The sequence below is a fragment of the Sebastes fasciatus genome, chromosome 2 (genome assembly GCF_043250625.1).
Source record: "Sebastes fasciatus isolate fSebFas1 chromosome 2, fSebFas1.pri, whole genome shotgun sequence".
Lineage (NCBI taxonomy): Eukaryota > Metazoa > Chordata > Actinopteri > Perciformes > Sebastidae > Sebastes > Sebastes fasciatus.
Window position 1 is genome coordinate 26,883,556 of NC_133796.1, and position 19,335 is coordinate 26,902,890.

At 41.2% G+C, this 19,335-nt stretch overlaps 1 protein-coding gene across 4 annotated transcripts in view; it reads left to right on the plus strand.

Annotated features, from left to right (window-relative positions):
* Positions 1–19,335, plus strand: part of syt7b (synaptotagmin VIIb) — a 120,986-nt gene that overhangs the window by 71,228 nt on the left and 30,423 nt on the right. For 3 of the 4 annotated variants that reach the window (XM_074616361.1, XM_074616378.1, XM_074616383.1), the window contains 3 exons: positions 3,328–3,528; positions 10,162–10,512; positions 16,461–16,583. In XM_074616361.1, the coding sequence (XP_074472462.1) occupies positions 3,328–3,528; positions 10,162–10,512; positions 16,461–16,583 (675 nt within the window). The remainder of the gene's footprint in view (positions 1–3,327; positions 3,529–10,161; positions 10,513–16,460; positions 16,584–19,335) is intronic. The other variant, XM_074616370.1, reaches the window with a different exon arrangement.

Sequence of the window (19,335 nt, forward strand, 5' to 3'; positions counted from 1 at the left end):
CATAGGAAAACGAGGGTTTTGCGGGGCGATGTGTTTCTAGCAACGCATCTCCATGTGATCGGGGCCTTAGATGAGAATATCAAGACCATTTTCTCACAGTTTCTCACACTGTTTTGTTAAATAAGGTATATAATATGGTAGCTAGCTAAGCATGAAGACCTGGCTCTAGCGCTAGCCTGGCTCTGTACAAACAAAGGTACCAAAATCTGCCTCTTAGTCCGTCTAAAGCCCACTGATTAACACATTATATCATATACCAAATATACCAAAGTGTAAAAACAACATTTGCTGGTTTACAGGGTTGGTTATGTGCCGGACTATTTCTCGAACTGGGACCAGTTGCCAGGCAACTAGCAGAGACTCCAGAAAGTTACTGCGCCTGGCCAAGAAATAGTCCAACACATAACCAACCCTGTAAAATAGTTTTATTGTACAGATTAAACAAATAAGAGACAATGTGCTAATCAGTGAGTTTAAGAGGTGCTGGTAGATGGATTGTGTTACTTTCGAATATCTGTGATTCCAGTCTTCGTGCTAAACTAAGTTAACCAACAACTAGCTTCACATTTAACAGACAGGTATGAGAGGTGTGTGTGATCCTCTAATCGAACTCTCTGCCAGAAAGATAATAAGCGTATTTCCCAAAATGTTCAACTTTTCCTTTTAATGGGGTGGTTTCTGTTCTTTTTTATCACTGTTGTGTTGTGTGTGTAAAGTCGTGTGTGTGTGTGTGTTTTTACTCCTCTCACCTCTTCTTCCACTCGCTCTGTGTTTTCTGCTCATTTGTTGTCACTACTCCCACTATCACTCATAGTACTGTAAGTGCTTTAAGGCTGCCTGATAGCCCTCCTGAGTCTGGTCTACTGAGCCCTATTCCAGAAATAGTGACGCTGTCTCCGCCGTGTACAGTACAGCAATTAAGTGTTTGGATGGTAAATCATCTGTTTCACATCAACCTCCGTTCCATCATTTAGATGCATCTCACACGTCACCGAGGCATTAAGAGAACCTGTCTTTCAAAGCCACAGGGTGATCAATTACTCTGTATATGTGCAGTGATGTTTTAAAATCAGTGAGCAGCAGCGACTGTTGTGATTGCTTTGCATTATGTTACTGAGATCATTATTTATATTTGAGTGGCATTTAATTGGCTGATGATAGTGGCATTTCTGATATATGTGATAGCAGATCAGTGAGTCAACTGTTTACTCCTTAGTGTCGAGATAATGATGCTTTCAGGCCGGTTTGTTTGTTTATAACCTTTCGCGCTCAGAGGCAATTCCAAGTATAAAGTGGAGAAATGCATTAAAACAACATTTAAAAGCACAATAAACACACAATAAAACGTAAAATACAATCACACAAAAAGCAATATAGCTAAATTATAGTATAGTTATAGTGTAAGGAAATAAAAGTGCTGTAGAGAAATTCAGTTTAGAGTTTTTATGATGCTGATAAATCACATGTGAGACTTGTATGGACAGGGAGCCAGAATATATCTCATTGTTCAGTGAGAGATCATTCATTTTACCGTCAGCCTGCTCCTAATGTCTTAATGTTGTTGAAGACATTGTCGTGGTGTGCAGCTGTGTGTTGTGTGGTTTGTCCTCAGTCAGTTAAAGGTCCCTGTAGTGAAGTCGACGTTCTGTCTGTACTCGTCTCTGTGACGTTTTAAGTCGAGGTCGTCTGGGGTGGGTTAGGTGGCACGATTTTAGAATGGAAACACAAACCCATTAGACAAAAGTGCTTTTTGTTTTCATTGTGAGCTGCAGGTGAGTTGAGATTAGAGGCGTTAGTGTTCTGTTATCATCACCTGAATCTTAAAATCTGAAGATGCATCTGCATTGTTACTCAGCTATTATGCCCAATTCACAGAGCCAGCAAATTGGTCATTGCTGCCCCGTGTGGCAACCCGTTCTCATCCCAACTCGTCACATACTGACGCTTTGTCAGACACCTCAGCATCACTTTTTGGTTTCATGTAAACACGTCCTTAACCACCCCTCGGCGTCGCTTTTCTCTTGCAGCAAACTCAGGCTTAATGTTGTCCATAAACACAAAACACTTACTTATGTTTAGGCAACAAAACCACTTAGAGGTTTAAAACAACATGGTTGTCCATCCGTGTTTCTTTGTTTCTGATCCGCCCCGCTGTTCCTCCCAGTTGGGCCGTGGATAAGGGTGGGCATGGTGGTGCTGGACCCTCGCCGGGGGCCAGTGACAGCGGGGGTGGTGCTTGCTCTGGGACAGAGCAGTCGAGCATTCAAAGTGTGGTGGCGGGGGGCAGCAAGGCCGGGCGCTGGTTGTTATTACTGTGAAAATGTGACTTGACGTTGTGAACATGGGACACAAACGAACAGCTGATTGTAAAGTGAAAGTGAAACGTAACACACGGGACACAAACAGCGGTTTCCTGGATGAAAGCCTTGTGTTTGTTGGACCCATCCTCCTCCCCGCCCGCCCGCCCGCCCGCCCGCCCGCCCGCCCGCCGTCCTGTGTGTCTCTTACATTCTTTAAACTACGTCACCACAGCAATTTCTCTGAGCGTTTACTATTGCTGCGGATGGCTTAACATTGTAGTTAATGGAAAGCCCGGTGCATTTCATACCGGCGCTAAACGGTGCCTTGTGCGGCGGTGTTGAACGTTGACGGCCGTGACAAAGCGTTGGTATTTGACACCCTGGAATGAGAACGGGCTGGGTGTGGAGTGAAATGAGGCCGACCTGCTGCATCTCCAAACTCTTGAAACTTCGTGGCCTATTTCTCAGCCTGAAATATTTTCAAAAACTGATTTTAGTGAAGTGAGTGGCTGCAAGAAGAAAAAGTTCCCTCTAGGCAATGTATTCAAACGCTTAACTTTGCTATCATTTTGCACTATACTGTACGAGTGAATTGGGCATTACGAGTTGTCAAGGGAAAAAGTTGGCCTTGAAATTTGTACAGTTTTAACAGAACTTTTGTACTATAGAAGATATGTTTTTGTCTCTGTCAAGTATCCACAGAAAAATATCCAATTTACTCTCAGGGTTACACAGTAAACCTCAGCTCAGACCTCTTCACTGCTTTCTTACTGACTGTCTTGTTGAGCAGCGGTGGCTGCTCAGGGTTGTTGTTGTATACTAGACACTTGTGGCTGCACTGAGAGCTCACAGAGTGTCTCACTGACCAGTTTGACTAACTTTACTGATGAATCTTTTGCTCTCCGGCTCTGTACGTCTGTGCGTCTGTCTCCCGTCTGTCCGTCTCTCTCTCTTCCTTGTATCCTGGTCCTTTCTTTCTGTCTGTCCGTGTTTCTTTGTCTCCGATCCGCCCCGCTGTTCCTCCCAGTGGGGCCGTGGATAAGGGTGGGCATGGCGGTGCTGGACCCTCGCCGGGGGCCAGTGACAGCGGGGGTGGTGCTTGCTCTGGGTCTGGGGCGGGGCCCAGTCGCAGTGACAGCGTTCGAAGCATGCTGACGGGGGGCAGCAAGGCCGGGCGCTGGCAGACGGTCCAGAGCCACATGCAGGCCGGAGGCCTGCGGTTTGGCAAGTGAGTGGCGCATGGTGACAGGGGGCACGCATGAGGGGCTACAGGGGGCACAACAACAGCATGGTGTGGATATCAAGGAAGAGTGTGAGTTTGTCAAGACATAGTGAATGGCACTGATGCATGTATGCTCAAATATGGACATCAGCAGAAGCTCTTTTTGACACCTGCAGATGAAGATAATGTGAGGACGGGCTGGAAGAGAAGCCAGCTGCTTTGCAGAGTCTACCTGTGATGCATGAGTAACCGTCTGAAGTCTCTCGACCACAGAGAGCTTCGTCACTCATAAACAAACGCCATTTTTTATGTCAGCTGCCAACCGTCCACCAGCTGATGTCAGGACAGTCTCAGACAGTGCTGTTCCTCCTAAGCCTCCAATTTACTGAAGGCTGTGACAGTTTCAAGAATTTCAAACAAAACAGATGCTCACAGAAAAATCTTCGAAGATGGCGTGCTTTTCATCTGAAGTAACGGCTTTTTAAATTAGGAATGGGTTGCATAAACAGCAGGAGAGCAGTTTTATTAGGCCAGTGAAAGAAAAAGAAACCCTTTCCTAAAACACGGTTCAATGCAGCTTAATTTTAACCAAAGTTCACTGTGTATCAAACAGCTCAGAAGGTTTGTACAGCAGCCAGTCAACCAGCCAGTATTTAACATGATCATCTGATAGTGTAAACAACAACCATTGAGAATTGAGATGCGAAGTGGAAGGAGCTATTTTAGGCGCCCTTGGTTCTTGAAATAAAAGTCCCATTCATTTTCCCCATAGGCAAAATACGTGACTCACAGTTGGAGCACTTCTACAGCTTGGATTGACATGAAACTCCCACGGTTAAATCATCAGTACAAAAGATTCAGAACTGCGTTAGAAAATATCAGGTTCTTTGATATAAAAAGTCAAAGGGATAAATTTGTGTACATAAAAACTTTGAGGTAGGCGTTAATTACGCCTGCAGGATTGAGACCTGAGGACAAAACATGATATCTCAGAACGAAATTGAAATAATTAAAACTGGTATAGCCGTAACATCAAACTATACGATTGTTACATTATGCCATTTTGCCATTAGAATGGGCAAAAAACACCTCTGGAACCAGCAACTCCTCCCACTTCACAACTCTATAAACATAGTGTGAGGTAACCAAAGAAAAACATATCTCCAATATTAATATTGTCAACTATATTACAGGTAGTTGAAAGCTTAAAGGGATAGTTCAGGTGTTTTGTAGTGAGGTTGTATAAAGTACTTATCCATAGTCGGCACACCCCCAGTTTGGAGAAGCAGACAGGATTATCGGCACAGGAGCAAAGCAATGTACAGCTGTGGAGAAAGCTGGCAGCAAAACATATTTTAGCTACCTGAAAGGAAGGCTCACCTAAAAAAAATCAATATCCGTTTAAGTGTACGCTATATTTACAATATTTTCATGGCTTTATCTTGCCGTCAGACGGCCCTTTCTGACGGGGAACTGAACTGAAAGTGAAACGTATCTATGCTCTCTCTCACCTGAACTATCCCTTTAAGTGACATTTTTTTTCTAATTAACACAAATGATACCTTGAAATTAGAAATTGTTACTGTTCGAAACAAAACAATATCTACTTGTGACCCCTCATCCTAGATTTAACACAGTATGTGAAACTAATAAGTGATTGTTTGCACTCACACTGTAATTCTTAGATCCCTGAAAAGGTCAAAGTCACGAGTATTTCACAGCAATGATCGTAGAAAAGCCTGAAAAATAGTTTTGTGTAGCAGAATTTGATCCAATCCTTTCCCATTAATCATCTTGTGACCTCTCGCAATTGTTTTGCGACACCTCCTCTCTGTCAGCTGGGGAACCGCTGCTCTAGTCCGTATGGTTTAGCCCAGCTCTTACAACTGATCCCATCACATAAATCACACACTCCTACAGTAACACCACCTTCCCAGTGCAAAGCGGCTGACGACAAACATTTGGCAAGAAGAACCCAAGGGATTGTTATCATCACCTCCTGATCTCCAGCTCTGCTGAGCATTAAACATACTGTATACTACTATCAGCTGTATAAATGCTCTATATTCAAATAATCATCTGTTCCATATATGTGAGTTGTGGAAAATGGTGTTTGGCGAAAGCTGCATATTTTTGCACATTGAAGAGATAATGAATAATAAATATAAAATCTCTCTGTATGTAAATCACTGCCCAGAAAGTCAGTCTCTTGTACTGTAACGCCTGGTTCATTCAGTAAATAAGGAGGAAAACATAGTTAAATAGATTAATAAACAAGTGTAGCGTGTGGGTTCACCGTAAAAGTCATCCTTCATTCATTCATTCATTCAGTCATCTTTATCCTTAACTTTATATCTATAATATCTATGTCCTTGTTATAATGCAGTTGGTTGATTAGAAACAAGAGAGCGAAACTCTGCCTTCAGAATTGATATTTATAGACATTACAAATTGCTTCCATGCATAATAAATGAATTATTCTTCATGTTTGACTGATTTTCGTAAAGTTTTACAAAGTAAATCTTATAATGATTCAGTTTATGGCTTTTTAACAACATGACAATAAGACTTGCAGAATTATTTTTGTCCTCGAATTTGAATTGTGTTATTTTTCACTCCTCCTGTCACTTCTCCTTTCAGATCTACCTGTATTTCCATTTCTCCTCTGGAATTGGTTTCTATTTTTGGGCATCCCTCTCTCTCTCTCTCTCTCTCTCTCTCTCTCTCTCTCTCTCTCTCGTTCACTCTTCACTGTTAGTATTTCTTTTCTCGCTCTGACTCTGACTCCTTGTTCTTCACCCTCCTCAATTTTCCCTAATTACAAAATCATTCAAGGTTTATAGTCATCTTAATTGACTTTCAAGCAAGAAGAAATGTGAAAATAACCCTCTAAGTCAGTAATAGAATACGGCAGATAAAGAGAGCTCATGCTCGGGGAATATGAATGACTTGCGCTGGTGCTTTACAGATTTATACAGAAAACAATACAGATGTGCAGCACCTGAAAGCACAAGTAGATACAGCAATCGAGGAAATGACTCTGTGTTTTTAAAATTAGTAAATCCTTTGCCAAATTTCTGACACTGAACAGAATGGTAAAATGTATTCGCACACGGACCGGCTCCCAGCTGTCTGGCCTAATGCCACCATGCATCCAGCCAGATGTATTGATTTATCATGATGCCACTTATGACAACGTGTTTGTCCGACCCAGAAATAATGTACAGCACAGAGATTTCTATGTGGATCCTTTCTATTTATCCTTCATATCTACACTTGACTGCACCGTTGCTGCAGTGTTTGGTTTATATGATCAGATGTTCAAATAACAATTGTTTCTTTGTCGTGTGTTGTTACACTTTCATACGTTTCCTTTCATTTTTCCTTGTGATTTCACCAGAGGAACGATACATCAAGTGGAGGGAAAAATGATGTTGGCAAAATTGAAACCCTATACAGCACATATTACACTGTTAGAAGTCATTGTTGTAAGGTAAACTTAAAAATATATATTACATGGATGCCTTAAGATCTTAAGTTCATTGAAACTTGAATAATAAGTTCACATAAAATGAATGACTTGAAACTATTTATAGCGTTTCAACTTATTTGAGGATGAATGAGCATGAAGATGAATTGAGTCAGCTCCAAATGTTCGTGCACGCAGCCATCAATGATGGAAAAGATAATTGAAAAAAAAAAGCATTTTGACATCTTTAATACAGAGTGGTAAATAATATGTTCAGTTTTCTTTGTCGCTTCTCAAAAGAGTCTTTACGATCACATCGGTTTGTCATTAGAACTAATTATTTCAGCGTTTCTTTCAAATATTTTTATTGAGCAAAGGATGATACGTTCTGCACACCATTGTGTCAATGCTCATTTTCATTTACACGTGAGAATCACAGATCTACATTCCTTTGTATTCACAAATATGAAATGGATAATATAAAAGACACAGGATTGCATTTGGAGAACAATATCAAAAATAATTAAACCAAAGGGAAAGGAAAAATCAATAAATAATTAAATAAAGTAAAATAAAATTGACAAAGATAAAATTAATTTTATTGCTGTCAAAGTGAATGTGATAATAACACGTTAATGCAAATTCATTTTAATGCAACTTGCGATCTTTAGGTTGTAGTGGGCTCAGTTTTAAAGCTAGAGTGAAGATACTGGCATCATATGAAACTAGAAAACCAAGAATCCATCGGTACCAACCATGTCATACTAGCTTGTCAAGAAGAAGGCTAAACGTATGCAAAATTTTGGTGAGGAAAAACTGGCATGACCATTTTCAAAGGGGTCCCTTGACCTCTGACCTCAAGATATGTGAATGAAAATGGGTTCTATGGGTACCCACGAGTCTCCCCTTAACAGACATGCCCACTTTATGATAATCACATGCAGTTTGGGACAAGTCATAGTCAAGTCAGCACACTGACACACTGACAGCTGTTGTTGACTGTTGGGCTTGAGTTTGTCATGTTATGATTTGAGCATATTTTGTATGCTAAATGCAGTACCTGTGAGGGTTTCTGGACAATATTTGTCATTTGTTTGTGTTGTTAATTGATTTACAATAATAAATATATACATACATTAGCATAAAGCAGCATATTTGCCTACTCTTATGCTGATAAGAGTATTGAACACTTGACAAATCTCTCTTTACGGTACATTTTGAACAGATAACAAATGTGCAATTAATTTGGGATTAATCATGATTAACTATGGACGACCATGCGATTAATCGAGATTAAATATTTTATACTATATACATATATATATATATATATACATACTAAAATGGAGACATAAATTGAATTTGATTATAGGAATAGGAACATATCACAGACCTTCCTTATCTACCTAACCTCCTTCTGTTTCCCTGTCCCCTACCCTGCTCTCACTCATCAGCTCATTAGATAAATGAAATATTTCAGCTATGTTTATGTCTTTTCTGTCAGTTTAGTATGGCGGCTGGCTCTAAATACAACGATACCCATGAGCCTCAGCTGTAGTTGGTATGGAGAAGAAACCAGTCAGAGGCGCAAATCAGAGCTGTAGCAAATTCAAAAACCTTTCTTTGTTGCTTTTGGGAACAAAACTCCAAAACTGAAGAAAAAGTGTTCAGCTACTTGATTGTATACTTCCTAAGAAAATAAGTCATAGTTAACTAGTCTAGTTAAGTTTTTATATACACAGACTTGTACCTTTGACTTTTGATCAAAGAACCAGATATTGTTTGAATGCAGTTGCTCATCCTCTCTTCTGATGCTTCAACTTGAAGTTTCATCCAAGCTTTGGAAGTTCTCCAAACAAGTTGCCTCACTTTGTCTATGCAGAAAATACACCAGACTTTTACTTCTGTAACCCGAAATGCCCCGAAATATCTCCTCTCACCTCAAAACTCTATAACACGTCCGCTCAACAGAAATCCAGCAAATGACTTTTTATACATTTATTCAGTTAAAATATTATGCACAAGTAAATAAACACATTCACATCAAAGCCTATCCTGGGGAAAGACCTAATGGCGTGCAATATGTGAGTGTCTGTATGAGAGAAAGCCTGCATGCATGGGTGCATGAATATGAGCTCTGTCTTGTATTTACTTGATCCAGCATTGCTCCGCTCCTCGGGGGGCTTGTCCTCTGGCTCTCCAGCAGAGTTAGAGCCGAGTTAATACTGGAGAACGAGCGCTAACACAACTCAAGTCCAGGCAGTAAATCCTCCCTCACAGCATTAGCTCCAGACAGAGCTGTTTAGCACAAGCTTACAGTTATCAGGCAGGGGCAGTGATTGAAGGGAGGATAAGCGGCAAAGCATTATTACATGATTGTAAGAGTAGGGGACCGGTAATTAGAGAGCAGACTTAAAGAACGGTGACTGGAGGTGGGGTGGAGATAGATTGATGTGAGGGCTGGGGGGGGGTGGGGGGAGAAGATGAATGGACAGAGGAAATGGAGAGTAGTTGAGCTCAGAAGCACAAAAGTAAAGGGAGGAATGGGAAGGGAAAACAGAGAGGACCTTAGAGAGAAAGAGAGAGTGGTAGAAGCAAAAGGCAAGAAGGTAGAAGTAGATCAAGGCTAATTAGGGGAAGAGGTAACATACAGAAACAGAAGCTCAAGTTAAGTGATAATGATACTTTAACGACAGCTTGAGTTTAATTCCATTGCAGAGGTTTGTTTTGACACCAGTTTGGAGAAAAATAATTGAATGTTTACACGTCGCATGCCATCCACTGCCATGCAGCCTACGCTTGAAATTCTACACAGTTTTCATACAGATGTTGAACAGTAATCTAAAGCTTTTTGACAACTCTGTTCTGCTTTCTCTCCCTCCTCTCTCCCTCTTTCACTGATCTCCTTTGTTGTTTTGTGCTCTCTTGATCCTCACTCCCTTGGATATTCACTGCGAACGCTGTGTTCCCACTTTGCAATCTGAGCCGTATATACGTTTTTTGCCATTTTTATCTTCTGCATCTTCCCTTTTTTATATACTTTCATCTCTTCTAAATCCTTTTTTTAAACTACCTGCCCTGTCCCGTATGTCTCATTTTATTATCTCTAACTGTGATGTCTTCCTTGTTGTATCCATCTCTGTCCTCGGTGCTCCTATGTGTCTGCTCAGTTTCGGGGACGCCTCCCTCTCGTCTGCCTCCACCCTGGAGCACATCCCGTCCTCGGCTGTGGCGCGCCCTCGGCCCTTGGTCCGGCAGCAGAGCCTCCAACAGCCCCTCACCCACCAGCCCCCTCCGGGCCCCAACGACCCCCCGGTCACCTCACAGAGCCTGGGTCAGCTGCACACGGGCCCAGGCGGCGGGGGCCACCGCGGGGGTCCGCGCGGGGTCCGGGGGAGCCCGGCTGGAGCCTCCCGGTGCAGAGGAGCGGGGGGAGCGGGTCGATCGAGGTCAAATCCTGGTAGCTGGGATCACATGATGGAGCAGATCCGCCACAGAGGGCTGGACGTCAAGTCCTTCTTGTAAGTGTCATGACGTTTTCTAGAATGTTGCTTCCTTTTGCAAAACTTTTAATGTTGTTGAGGTGTTGCCAGAGATGCTGATTCAAGTCAACTATGATCATTTTTCAGGGTTTAGTTTGTTGATGTACGTGTCAGATGTGACAGATTATAGTCATGTCAATGTGACCACCATCAGTAGGTCATATTGTCTCCTCTCAGACACACTTTAATGTCTGTGAATATGATGCAAAGTGATTTTTGGAAGGCTTTCCAGTCCTTTGTTTGTTTGTCATTGTGTGTTTGTGTGGTTATGTTTGTTTGTGTTTGTTTGTGTGTGTACTGTTAATTGAAAACAGACCGCTGAATACTGAGGTGTAGATACAACATCTGAATATTATCATATATTTAACATATTGTATATATTATGAATACCTAGTAATTCCAGAGAGTCTTAAAAAAACTAAACTTGTTTTAAATTTGTCCAAAGTGCATTTATGAATTTCATGAAACCAAACTTTACAGAATGTTAAGTAACACTTTATAATAACCATCATTAATAAATGGTAAATTGATAGTTAATTAAACTTTACGTAATAGTTATTTTACTGTTAATAAACAATAAAATAATAATTAATAATGTTTACTAATTATATGTAGTGCTATAATTTATGTAATTTTATCATTAGTTTGTGTAATATGAAATAATTTGTTTATAAGTTATATATTGTATCGCTGATAAAAGACGATAGCAATTACATTCTGATTACATTAGTAAACTATTTAAATGGCGTTCCTTCAACAGATTTCACATTGGCTTCCACGTCACAAACTTTCTCATTTTACAGCTAAACCGTACACTACAAGATGATTCTGAAAACATTTGAGGCGAGAAATAGACATTAATGAAACATAATATTGATTCATATTTGATCAGCGCTGTCTAGTTTGACCGTTTGATCGGAGTTCGCGAGTGATTGACAGCTGGCTCTCATAGACAGCAGATGGACAGCAGACCTCAGATCAGCTCTTACTGCTTGTTTTCCTCCGGTCTGTGAAATCTTGCAGATGCCGTTAGGAGCACCGGAGGACACAGACGCACATGATTTTTTTTCCGGTTACCTGTTTCATGTATTACTGTCACGATATAGCGACCGTTTTATAAAAATAACTTTTTCTAATCAAATTTGCTCCAAGCCTGCTTCAGCTTTAAGTCAACGACATTCAGCGTCCTGTTGCTCGTGCTCACACTATCAACACACACGAGACTGAACATGATTGACAGGCATCATGTTGATTAACGTTAGCAACATTAACAGCTAAAACCACAATATCACTACTGTATATATTTCACATGCTTGGCAGCAACGTTAGCTTACCAAACGAAGGTCCCTCCATGAATCGATGTTGATCCTAGTGTTAACTTTTCCTGCTTTAGCCTCCCGACCGTGGTCAGAAGGCACAGGGGAAACACCGTAGTTTTGGTTTCCTGGGCCGGAGTCGATAACGTTACTCGCTCTTCGTTTTGCATGGGTGCATCATGACAGCATGACAGCATGCATATGAACTGCACAGTTGCAGTAACATGGGGCTGTTGTAAGGTTATTGTCCTCTAGACATATTGTCCTGGCTAGATACAGTAGTATCACAGTAGTGATATATTTTTCACCCCACAGTTAGCAAAGATCATTACGGTTTTCACGACGCCAACTATTTTCCGATTCACCCACTGCTGAGTTGGACGGCTGCTGGTGTGCGAAGGCTACTGATTCTTTGAGATACCGAGCACGAAGAGCTCTCCTCCTCCTCCTCCGCTTGACTTGAATGATAGATTACAGATGATGTGCTCCACAAAGCAGCCTCACGTAAACGCCTCCCCCTTCTCTCCTCCTAACCACGAACATAGACACCCACGCACATCCACACACACACACACACACACACACACAGCTCTACACCCCTGTACTTTTTGCGTGTCTTCCCATTAGCAGTGTCTCCAGGCCAGTGACCTCTCTGCCTATGTGAATCATCATTCAAATAAGGCTGGGCACATATATAGGGAGGTGGCATCGCCGTCGTCTCTGTCCTCATGAATGTCACTGGACCAAACACGTCAGTTGTTGACCCTGAGGGGGGAAACACACTGAAGGGAGTGAGGGACATCATGTGATCAGTGGGGTATGCAGCAGTTTCACCTTCCACGTGTGTCCATGCCTGTCACACAGCGTGGCAACTGAGCCTCCCCGCTTACATTTCAGATCAATAGAGCTGGTGTAGGTGGTAATGATTTCAGAGCCCTCCGGTTGGAGTGCGCGTGTCTTTTTTGGACATCTATACAAATCTATTCACCTTATCGACGGGCCTCATGTTGGTACTGTTTACACATCCCCAGTGGTCTCTCAAGTGCTAATGTGTTCCTCTTGTCGTCGATATTGCTTCAACAAACAGCCTCTTGTTAAGGAGGGAACGCACTATACAGAAAGCGCGTACGGGCCAGGAAAATGAAATCACAAGTGTGAGATTTGGAGAGATGAGAGGAAGAAGATCAGAAGAAAAATAAGGAGAAGCTGAAAAACAATCAGTCACAGGCAAATAAGGACGACATAAGCCATTGATCAAATTGCTATTTGATTATACTTCTTGGTTATGTGCAAAATTGCACATGTATTCAGTTCTGCCATAGTATCTGGTTCATCTTTGCAGGATTTAAACATTTTGAAAGAAGTTCTGATCACTCTTTCACTCTTATCATTGGGCTCATTGGGTCCACAAGAGTCTCAGCTTTACATTGAAGCCAAATGCAATTCCAATACTGTTTAGGGACCCCAGCGTGCAGGAATATTCAAACACATTATTTATAGAATAGGCGAAGATAACACATTTATATTGCATGCATATAATTGCATGTGATTATCATAAAGTAGGCGTGTCTGTAAAGGGGAGACTCGTGGGTACCCATAGAACCCATTTTCATTCACATACCTTGAGGTCAGAGGTCAAGGGACTCCTTTGAAAATCGCCATGCCAGTTTTTCCTCGCCAAAATTTAGTGTAAGTTTGGAGCGGTGTTTAGCCTCCTTCCTGACAAGTTAGCATGACATGGTACTAATGGATTTCTTAGGTTTTCTAGTTTCATATGATGCCAGTATATTCACTCTGAACAACAATAATGTCTAATGTCACTGTTTCAGGAACGCTACAAGAGCCATTTCTCATTAATCGTATTAATCTTCTTTGAGACTGCTGCTAATCCGCAAAATAAAAATGAAAAATTGCGCTAAATGTTTTATAATTATGCTTTAAAATTTACATTCAGGTGTTGTTTAAGAATGAACAAAATCATGTTGGAATTGGCCTTTAAGAAATGACTGCGGCTGTATAGAGAGGAAAAGAGCACGGTAGAGGCAGAGAGGAAAGTATGAGAATAGTGTAAATATGTGCTTGCATGTGGGTTGTTATTTTAGGACTGTGAATTACAAGGTTAGTTGTGGCCAAATGCTAATTTGTTAAGGTCACTGTTTGCATGGCCTCTTGAATTCACGGTGCAGCATACTTCAGTAAGACGTAATTTAAATGACCTCAGGCATGTTTAGAGGCAGAATAGCAGCTGAAAATCAACTTGATATGTTTCTTTGTTGCAGGTTTTTGTTAAGGCCACCTCAATTTCCATGGATTTCCTTCGCTTTTTCTTCTTTGTTTCTGCATGTCATTTCATTGACTCTATTTTTTCTCAAACAATCCAAACCCTTCTTTTAGGTTTTTGCTTTTCTATTTTTACACATTTATTTTTCTAGGAAACAGATAACAGAGGATGATAAAGCCATGGAGGCATCAGTGGTTCTGAGCCTTTCTGCTAATGATGCTCATTTCAGCCAAACACTTTCTATGATTACCATATCTACAGTGGATTCAAAAAACACTCATGAGAAATCAAATGCATCCCTGTGTTTGTTAGAACACACACTGTTCACTGATGCATTATATAACCTCATATATTGTAATGATGAATTATAGGAAGGTATGTTTCTAACAGGTTATAAAGCACATGTTGGCCCATGATAAATATCACTGCTATCATCCCCTGTATTTTAATTATCACGCCATAAAACAATTCATATTAGAAATGCAGAGGGGAACTCTATTATAACCCATACAACATCATGTCAGTGTTAAAGAACTAAAGAAAGATTTAACCCAGCAAAGTCATCTGATTCTGCAGTAGAAACTGCTCATACTAATGCTACAGCATACATTACCTTAAGTAAGCACAGGCACTACGCATTATCCAAAATGTGAGAATAAGACTTTGTAGTAATTCAAAGGCTGGATTTCTTTTAATAGCACACTCTCAACCTCGTTAAGGGAGTGGTAAAAAAAAAAAGTCTTTAGATCTCCTTTCAGCGATTTTCTTCTGACCTGTAATGTAGCTGAAGGTTGTGCATGTATTGCTTGTGTAAAGGACATTACTGATGATTGCAACGGCAGATTATGCTTTCCGATTATATGAATACCCGCCACAGATGAAACTATATTAATTACGGCTTACCCTTTTTCCTCAAATAAAAAGCGATAGTCAAATAAAAGCCGGGTCTCAATTGATGACGGAGGGCGTGGTCGACCCAAGCAAATACAGGTCTGTCCCAAATACAGGCCGGGGAAAATACAATGGTGGATAAACTCAAGGTGCCTGTTATATAATGTGCAAAACGTTGGTATTTTTAAGCCTGGGCCCTATTTTGACGTATTTCGGTGTCTACGTACAAAATTGGTCCAATAGATGGCATCAGCAGTCAGCCGAGAAATGAGCTGTAATGGCGGACATGTGCCGTCCACTAAAAGTTCTTGTTTTTGCCACTGACCGGCTCAGATTGTTATTCGAAAATGTCTGAAAACATCGCTACAAAGATAAACCTTTTTGTTGGAATAAAATCCTTTTTTTAACCAGAAACAGCCGTTGACATCGCTTCTCGTCAAAGCCACCAGGCTCCATTGAAAAAAATAGTAATTTAACATCGCAGAAGACGGGAGCTGCTCTACCTCTGCCTCGATCAGTGAGTTTGTTTGTTATTGTGTGTTACACAAAATTGTGTTAGATCCAAACTAACTCTTTAAAACACCAAACAAACTCACTGATCGAGGCAGAGGTAGAGCAGCAACTCCTGTCTTCTGTGATGTTAAAATCACTCATCTTTTCAATGGAGTATGGTGGCTTTGACGAGAAGCTATATCACATATGTTTCTGTTTTTAAAAATGGATTTTACTCAAGGAGGCTTCAATATGACCAAATCAAACAGAGGGAATCAAAGGCCTGCTTTATATAATGTCCTGGTACTCTCTGCAGTTGAGATAAATAAAGGTCCCGGCCACTATTTAAGGGAAATACAGCACTTAAAAGATTAATGTTGGTATTACTGTTAAAATATTCACATCAGAGGTCATTTTGGTGTCACATATCAAATAAGGGGGACAGAAATCAAAACTCTCATGAAGATGTGTCGTGCAGTGTAATACAGTAAATTGCATTTCTAGGTTTGTTTTGCACGTGCAATAAACCAACAATGTGTTTCTATGAGTTTGAAGTGATAATGTTCAATGATATTAACACAAAATCATCTCTAAGAAAAAAAAACGTTACATTGTTGGAATACAAAATGTTAAGGCATGCATGCAGTGAAGTGTTACTAAAGTGATTAATAAGGTCTGTGTTGTATTCTCTCTCCATAGTACACAGCTGTGGTAGAGATGCACTGCGGTGTTAAGTATGGATTGTGTGTGTAATATGTGTTAAAATGAAACAGTGTCCTCACAACAGTCTACCACCTCTCTCCCACTCTCTCTTTGTACGTGAAATGAATGTGTGTTTCCTGTTTGTGTGTTTTTCTTGTGTGTGTTGTGTGTGTGTGTGTGTCCCTGTGTCTATTTGTCTACACACCTGTGTGGTCTCGTGATGTCTTGTTTGTCTGTGTGTCCAGCGAGGGGAAGATGGTTGTTCTGTCTCTAGCAATCGGCCTGGCTGAACAGGATGACTTTGCCAACCTCCCAGATCTACAGGAAGCTCCAGCAAGCTATGAAAACGACGACACACCAGAAAAGAGGTAACGAGAGAAAGAGAGAGAGAGAGAGAGAGAGAGAGAGAGAGAGAGAGAGAGAGAGAGAGAGAGAGAGAGAGAGAGAGAGAGAGAGAACATGGGATTAGTTAGACGAGTTGCTGAGGAAGCTGTTTGTCATAGCGGGAATGTACGATGTAATGACGTGCAATTTAAAGTGTTTGCAGGACTATTTATCTCTTTTGTGTCAAAGTGTGACCTAAAAGATGGGCCTTTTCCACAGCAGACATTTTGACTTGTCACAGTAGGAAAAGCACAGGTGTTACTAGTAACGCCAACGAGGGCTCCGCTCTATTCAAGTGTCCCAGTGAGAGTGACGGTGAGCCAGGATGTACGACACCAGAACCCTGAAATCAAAGCAGCCATCATTAATTTGATTATTTACACCTGTGCTTTTCCTACTGTGAAAAAGGCCTAGAGTATCAAAAGTTGTGTGAAATGGTGAAGTCATTTTCATGTTAGCCTTAAAAACAGAATAAATATGATATCTTCTTAAAATGCAGTTTATTCTACTCATAAGATTATTATGAAGAGCAACATAGAGGACTGACTGCACTTTTAATAACACTTTTTTAAAATTGGAAATATAAGATTTGAAACAGGTCAGTAGCATCTTTACCTCTTGTTTTGGCGATTTGGTAGAAACCGACCCTTTTCACAAATATTTGAAAATCATCAGGAGGTAAATTGTAATTCAGTGTTTTATTCACGTTAATATCAACATGGCTTGATACCAGGACTGTAGCCAGGATTTTAGAAATATGATGTCATGAGTGTCGCCCCAGCCTGTTCTAATTACCAGGGCGTCAAATAGCGCCGCTTTGTCACGGCCATCGGCATTCGGTACCGCCGCTCAAGGCACCTTTTGGTGCCGGTATGAGACCCACCGGGCTTTCTATTAACTCCAATGTAAATCCATCCGTGTCAATATTAAACACTTAGGGAAATTCCTGCGGTGACGTAGTGAAAGAGACAAACCGGAGGGGTGGTGGATGGGTCCAACAACTCGAGGCTTTCATCCAGGAGACCGCTGTTCGTGTCCCGTGTGTCACGTTACAATCAGCTGTTCATTCATGTCCTGTGTTCACAACGTCAAGTCACATTTTCACTTTACCATAGCAATTTTAAGTCCAACCATGATGTTTTTTTCCTAAACATAACTAAGGGATTTTGTTGCCTAAACCTAAGCAAGTGTTTTTGTTTAATTCACAACATAAAGCACGTGTTTACTGAGTGAAAAGTGACGCTGAGGGGTCTGACAAAGCGTTAGTATGCGACGAGTTGTGATGAGAACATGTCGGTCGCCTAACTAGCCTCCTCTTTTTCCTCAAATTTTATTTACTTAACTGTTAGATGTTTCAAAGCTTTCTCTACGCTGCCAGAAATATAATTCAGGTGGAAAAATCACCATGTGTAATCTACTGTCTATGTAATTATATGCAAACCCCTCCTCAGGCCATTAAAACATGACATGACCTTGGTATAATCAAGGCGCTGCTTGTTAGTTGGTTTTCTCTACCTCTAACCACGATGTTGTTCTATGAGACTCTGGCTCAGTCCCTTTTATGTTTGTTTTCCTTCCTTCCTTCACCATATTTTCTTTCCAGCTTCACATTCACTTCATGTCCTCTGTGTTCTTCATCCAGACCTTTTTTTAAGTCTGCTTATCTGCCGCTCTTCGCTGTTTGATCTCGTCGCAGGAGAAGGGCACCCTCATTATTTAGTAGTAAGGTTCCTCACATGAAACACTCGTCTAAAAATATGCTAACCTCTCATCTACCAGTGATCTCGGAGCAGCTGTCAGAGACTAACACAATCTCTCAGCTGGTGAACAAAGGACTAAACCGGCTGGCCTCTTATCACATCAGAGTGTTTGAAGGATAAAGTGCTTAACCCACTGTTTTGACACTAGTATGCTGAGCAGAAAGCAGGGTGTAATCCCACAGAACACTACATTTTTAGGAGTTTTCTCAAAACCTCTCTGCAATGCATCCAAGTGTGCCGCTCTAACTAGGTCATCTGTGGATGTTTTCTTGAGGAAAAATAGCAGCCTGTCTTGGAAGAAAAGAGCATTTGTCTTTGATGTTATTGCAACAATTATGACCTTTTTTATGCTTTTAAAATTGAATTTAAAATGTCTGTCAGGGGGATGAGGACCAGCTTACCTCTTGCCCCCCTCCCCCATCATCCTCTGTCCCTCTCACTGTCTGGAGGTCTGTCAATCACCTAACTCTAATCACGGCCAGCCAGCGAGCCTCTACCCCGAGGGGTCGCGTGGGCCAAGTCGTCTAGTGTCCTTCCACAGCTAATAACAGCTCTCAATCATCATCTCTGTCCGTCTCCCTCATCTCTGTGTCTCTGTAGCTACCCGGTAAGCTCCCTACGCCCGTCTGCTGGCGTGCTCCCGGCCGTTTTTATGGAGCCCAGCAGACTGAGAACGATAGAACAGGATGATCCAACCATGAATATATGTGACGAGACAAGACGCTGTCAGACAGTGAAAGAGAGACAGAAAGACTGGGACACCTTTGCTCTCAGCTTTCTAGAGAAATATGCCACAAGATAAAAATAGACAATCCCATTGAGGTTTGAGATTCTGTTGGTTTATTAATGAAATCAAACACAGCTCGCAGCACAAATATCTACAAAACACCAAATCTGATGATAGAGATATGATAGGATAAAAGCTGTGTGCACTGTGTATAACGTCAGGTCTAAATATGGACAGTAAACAAGCAGA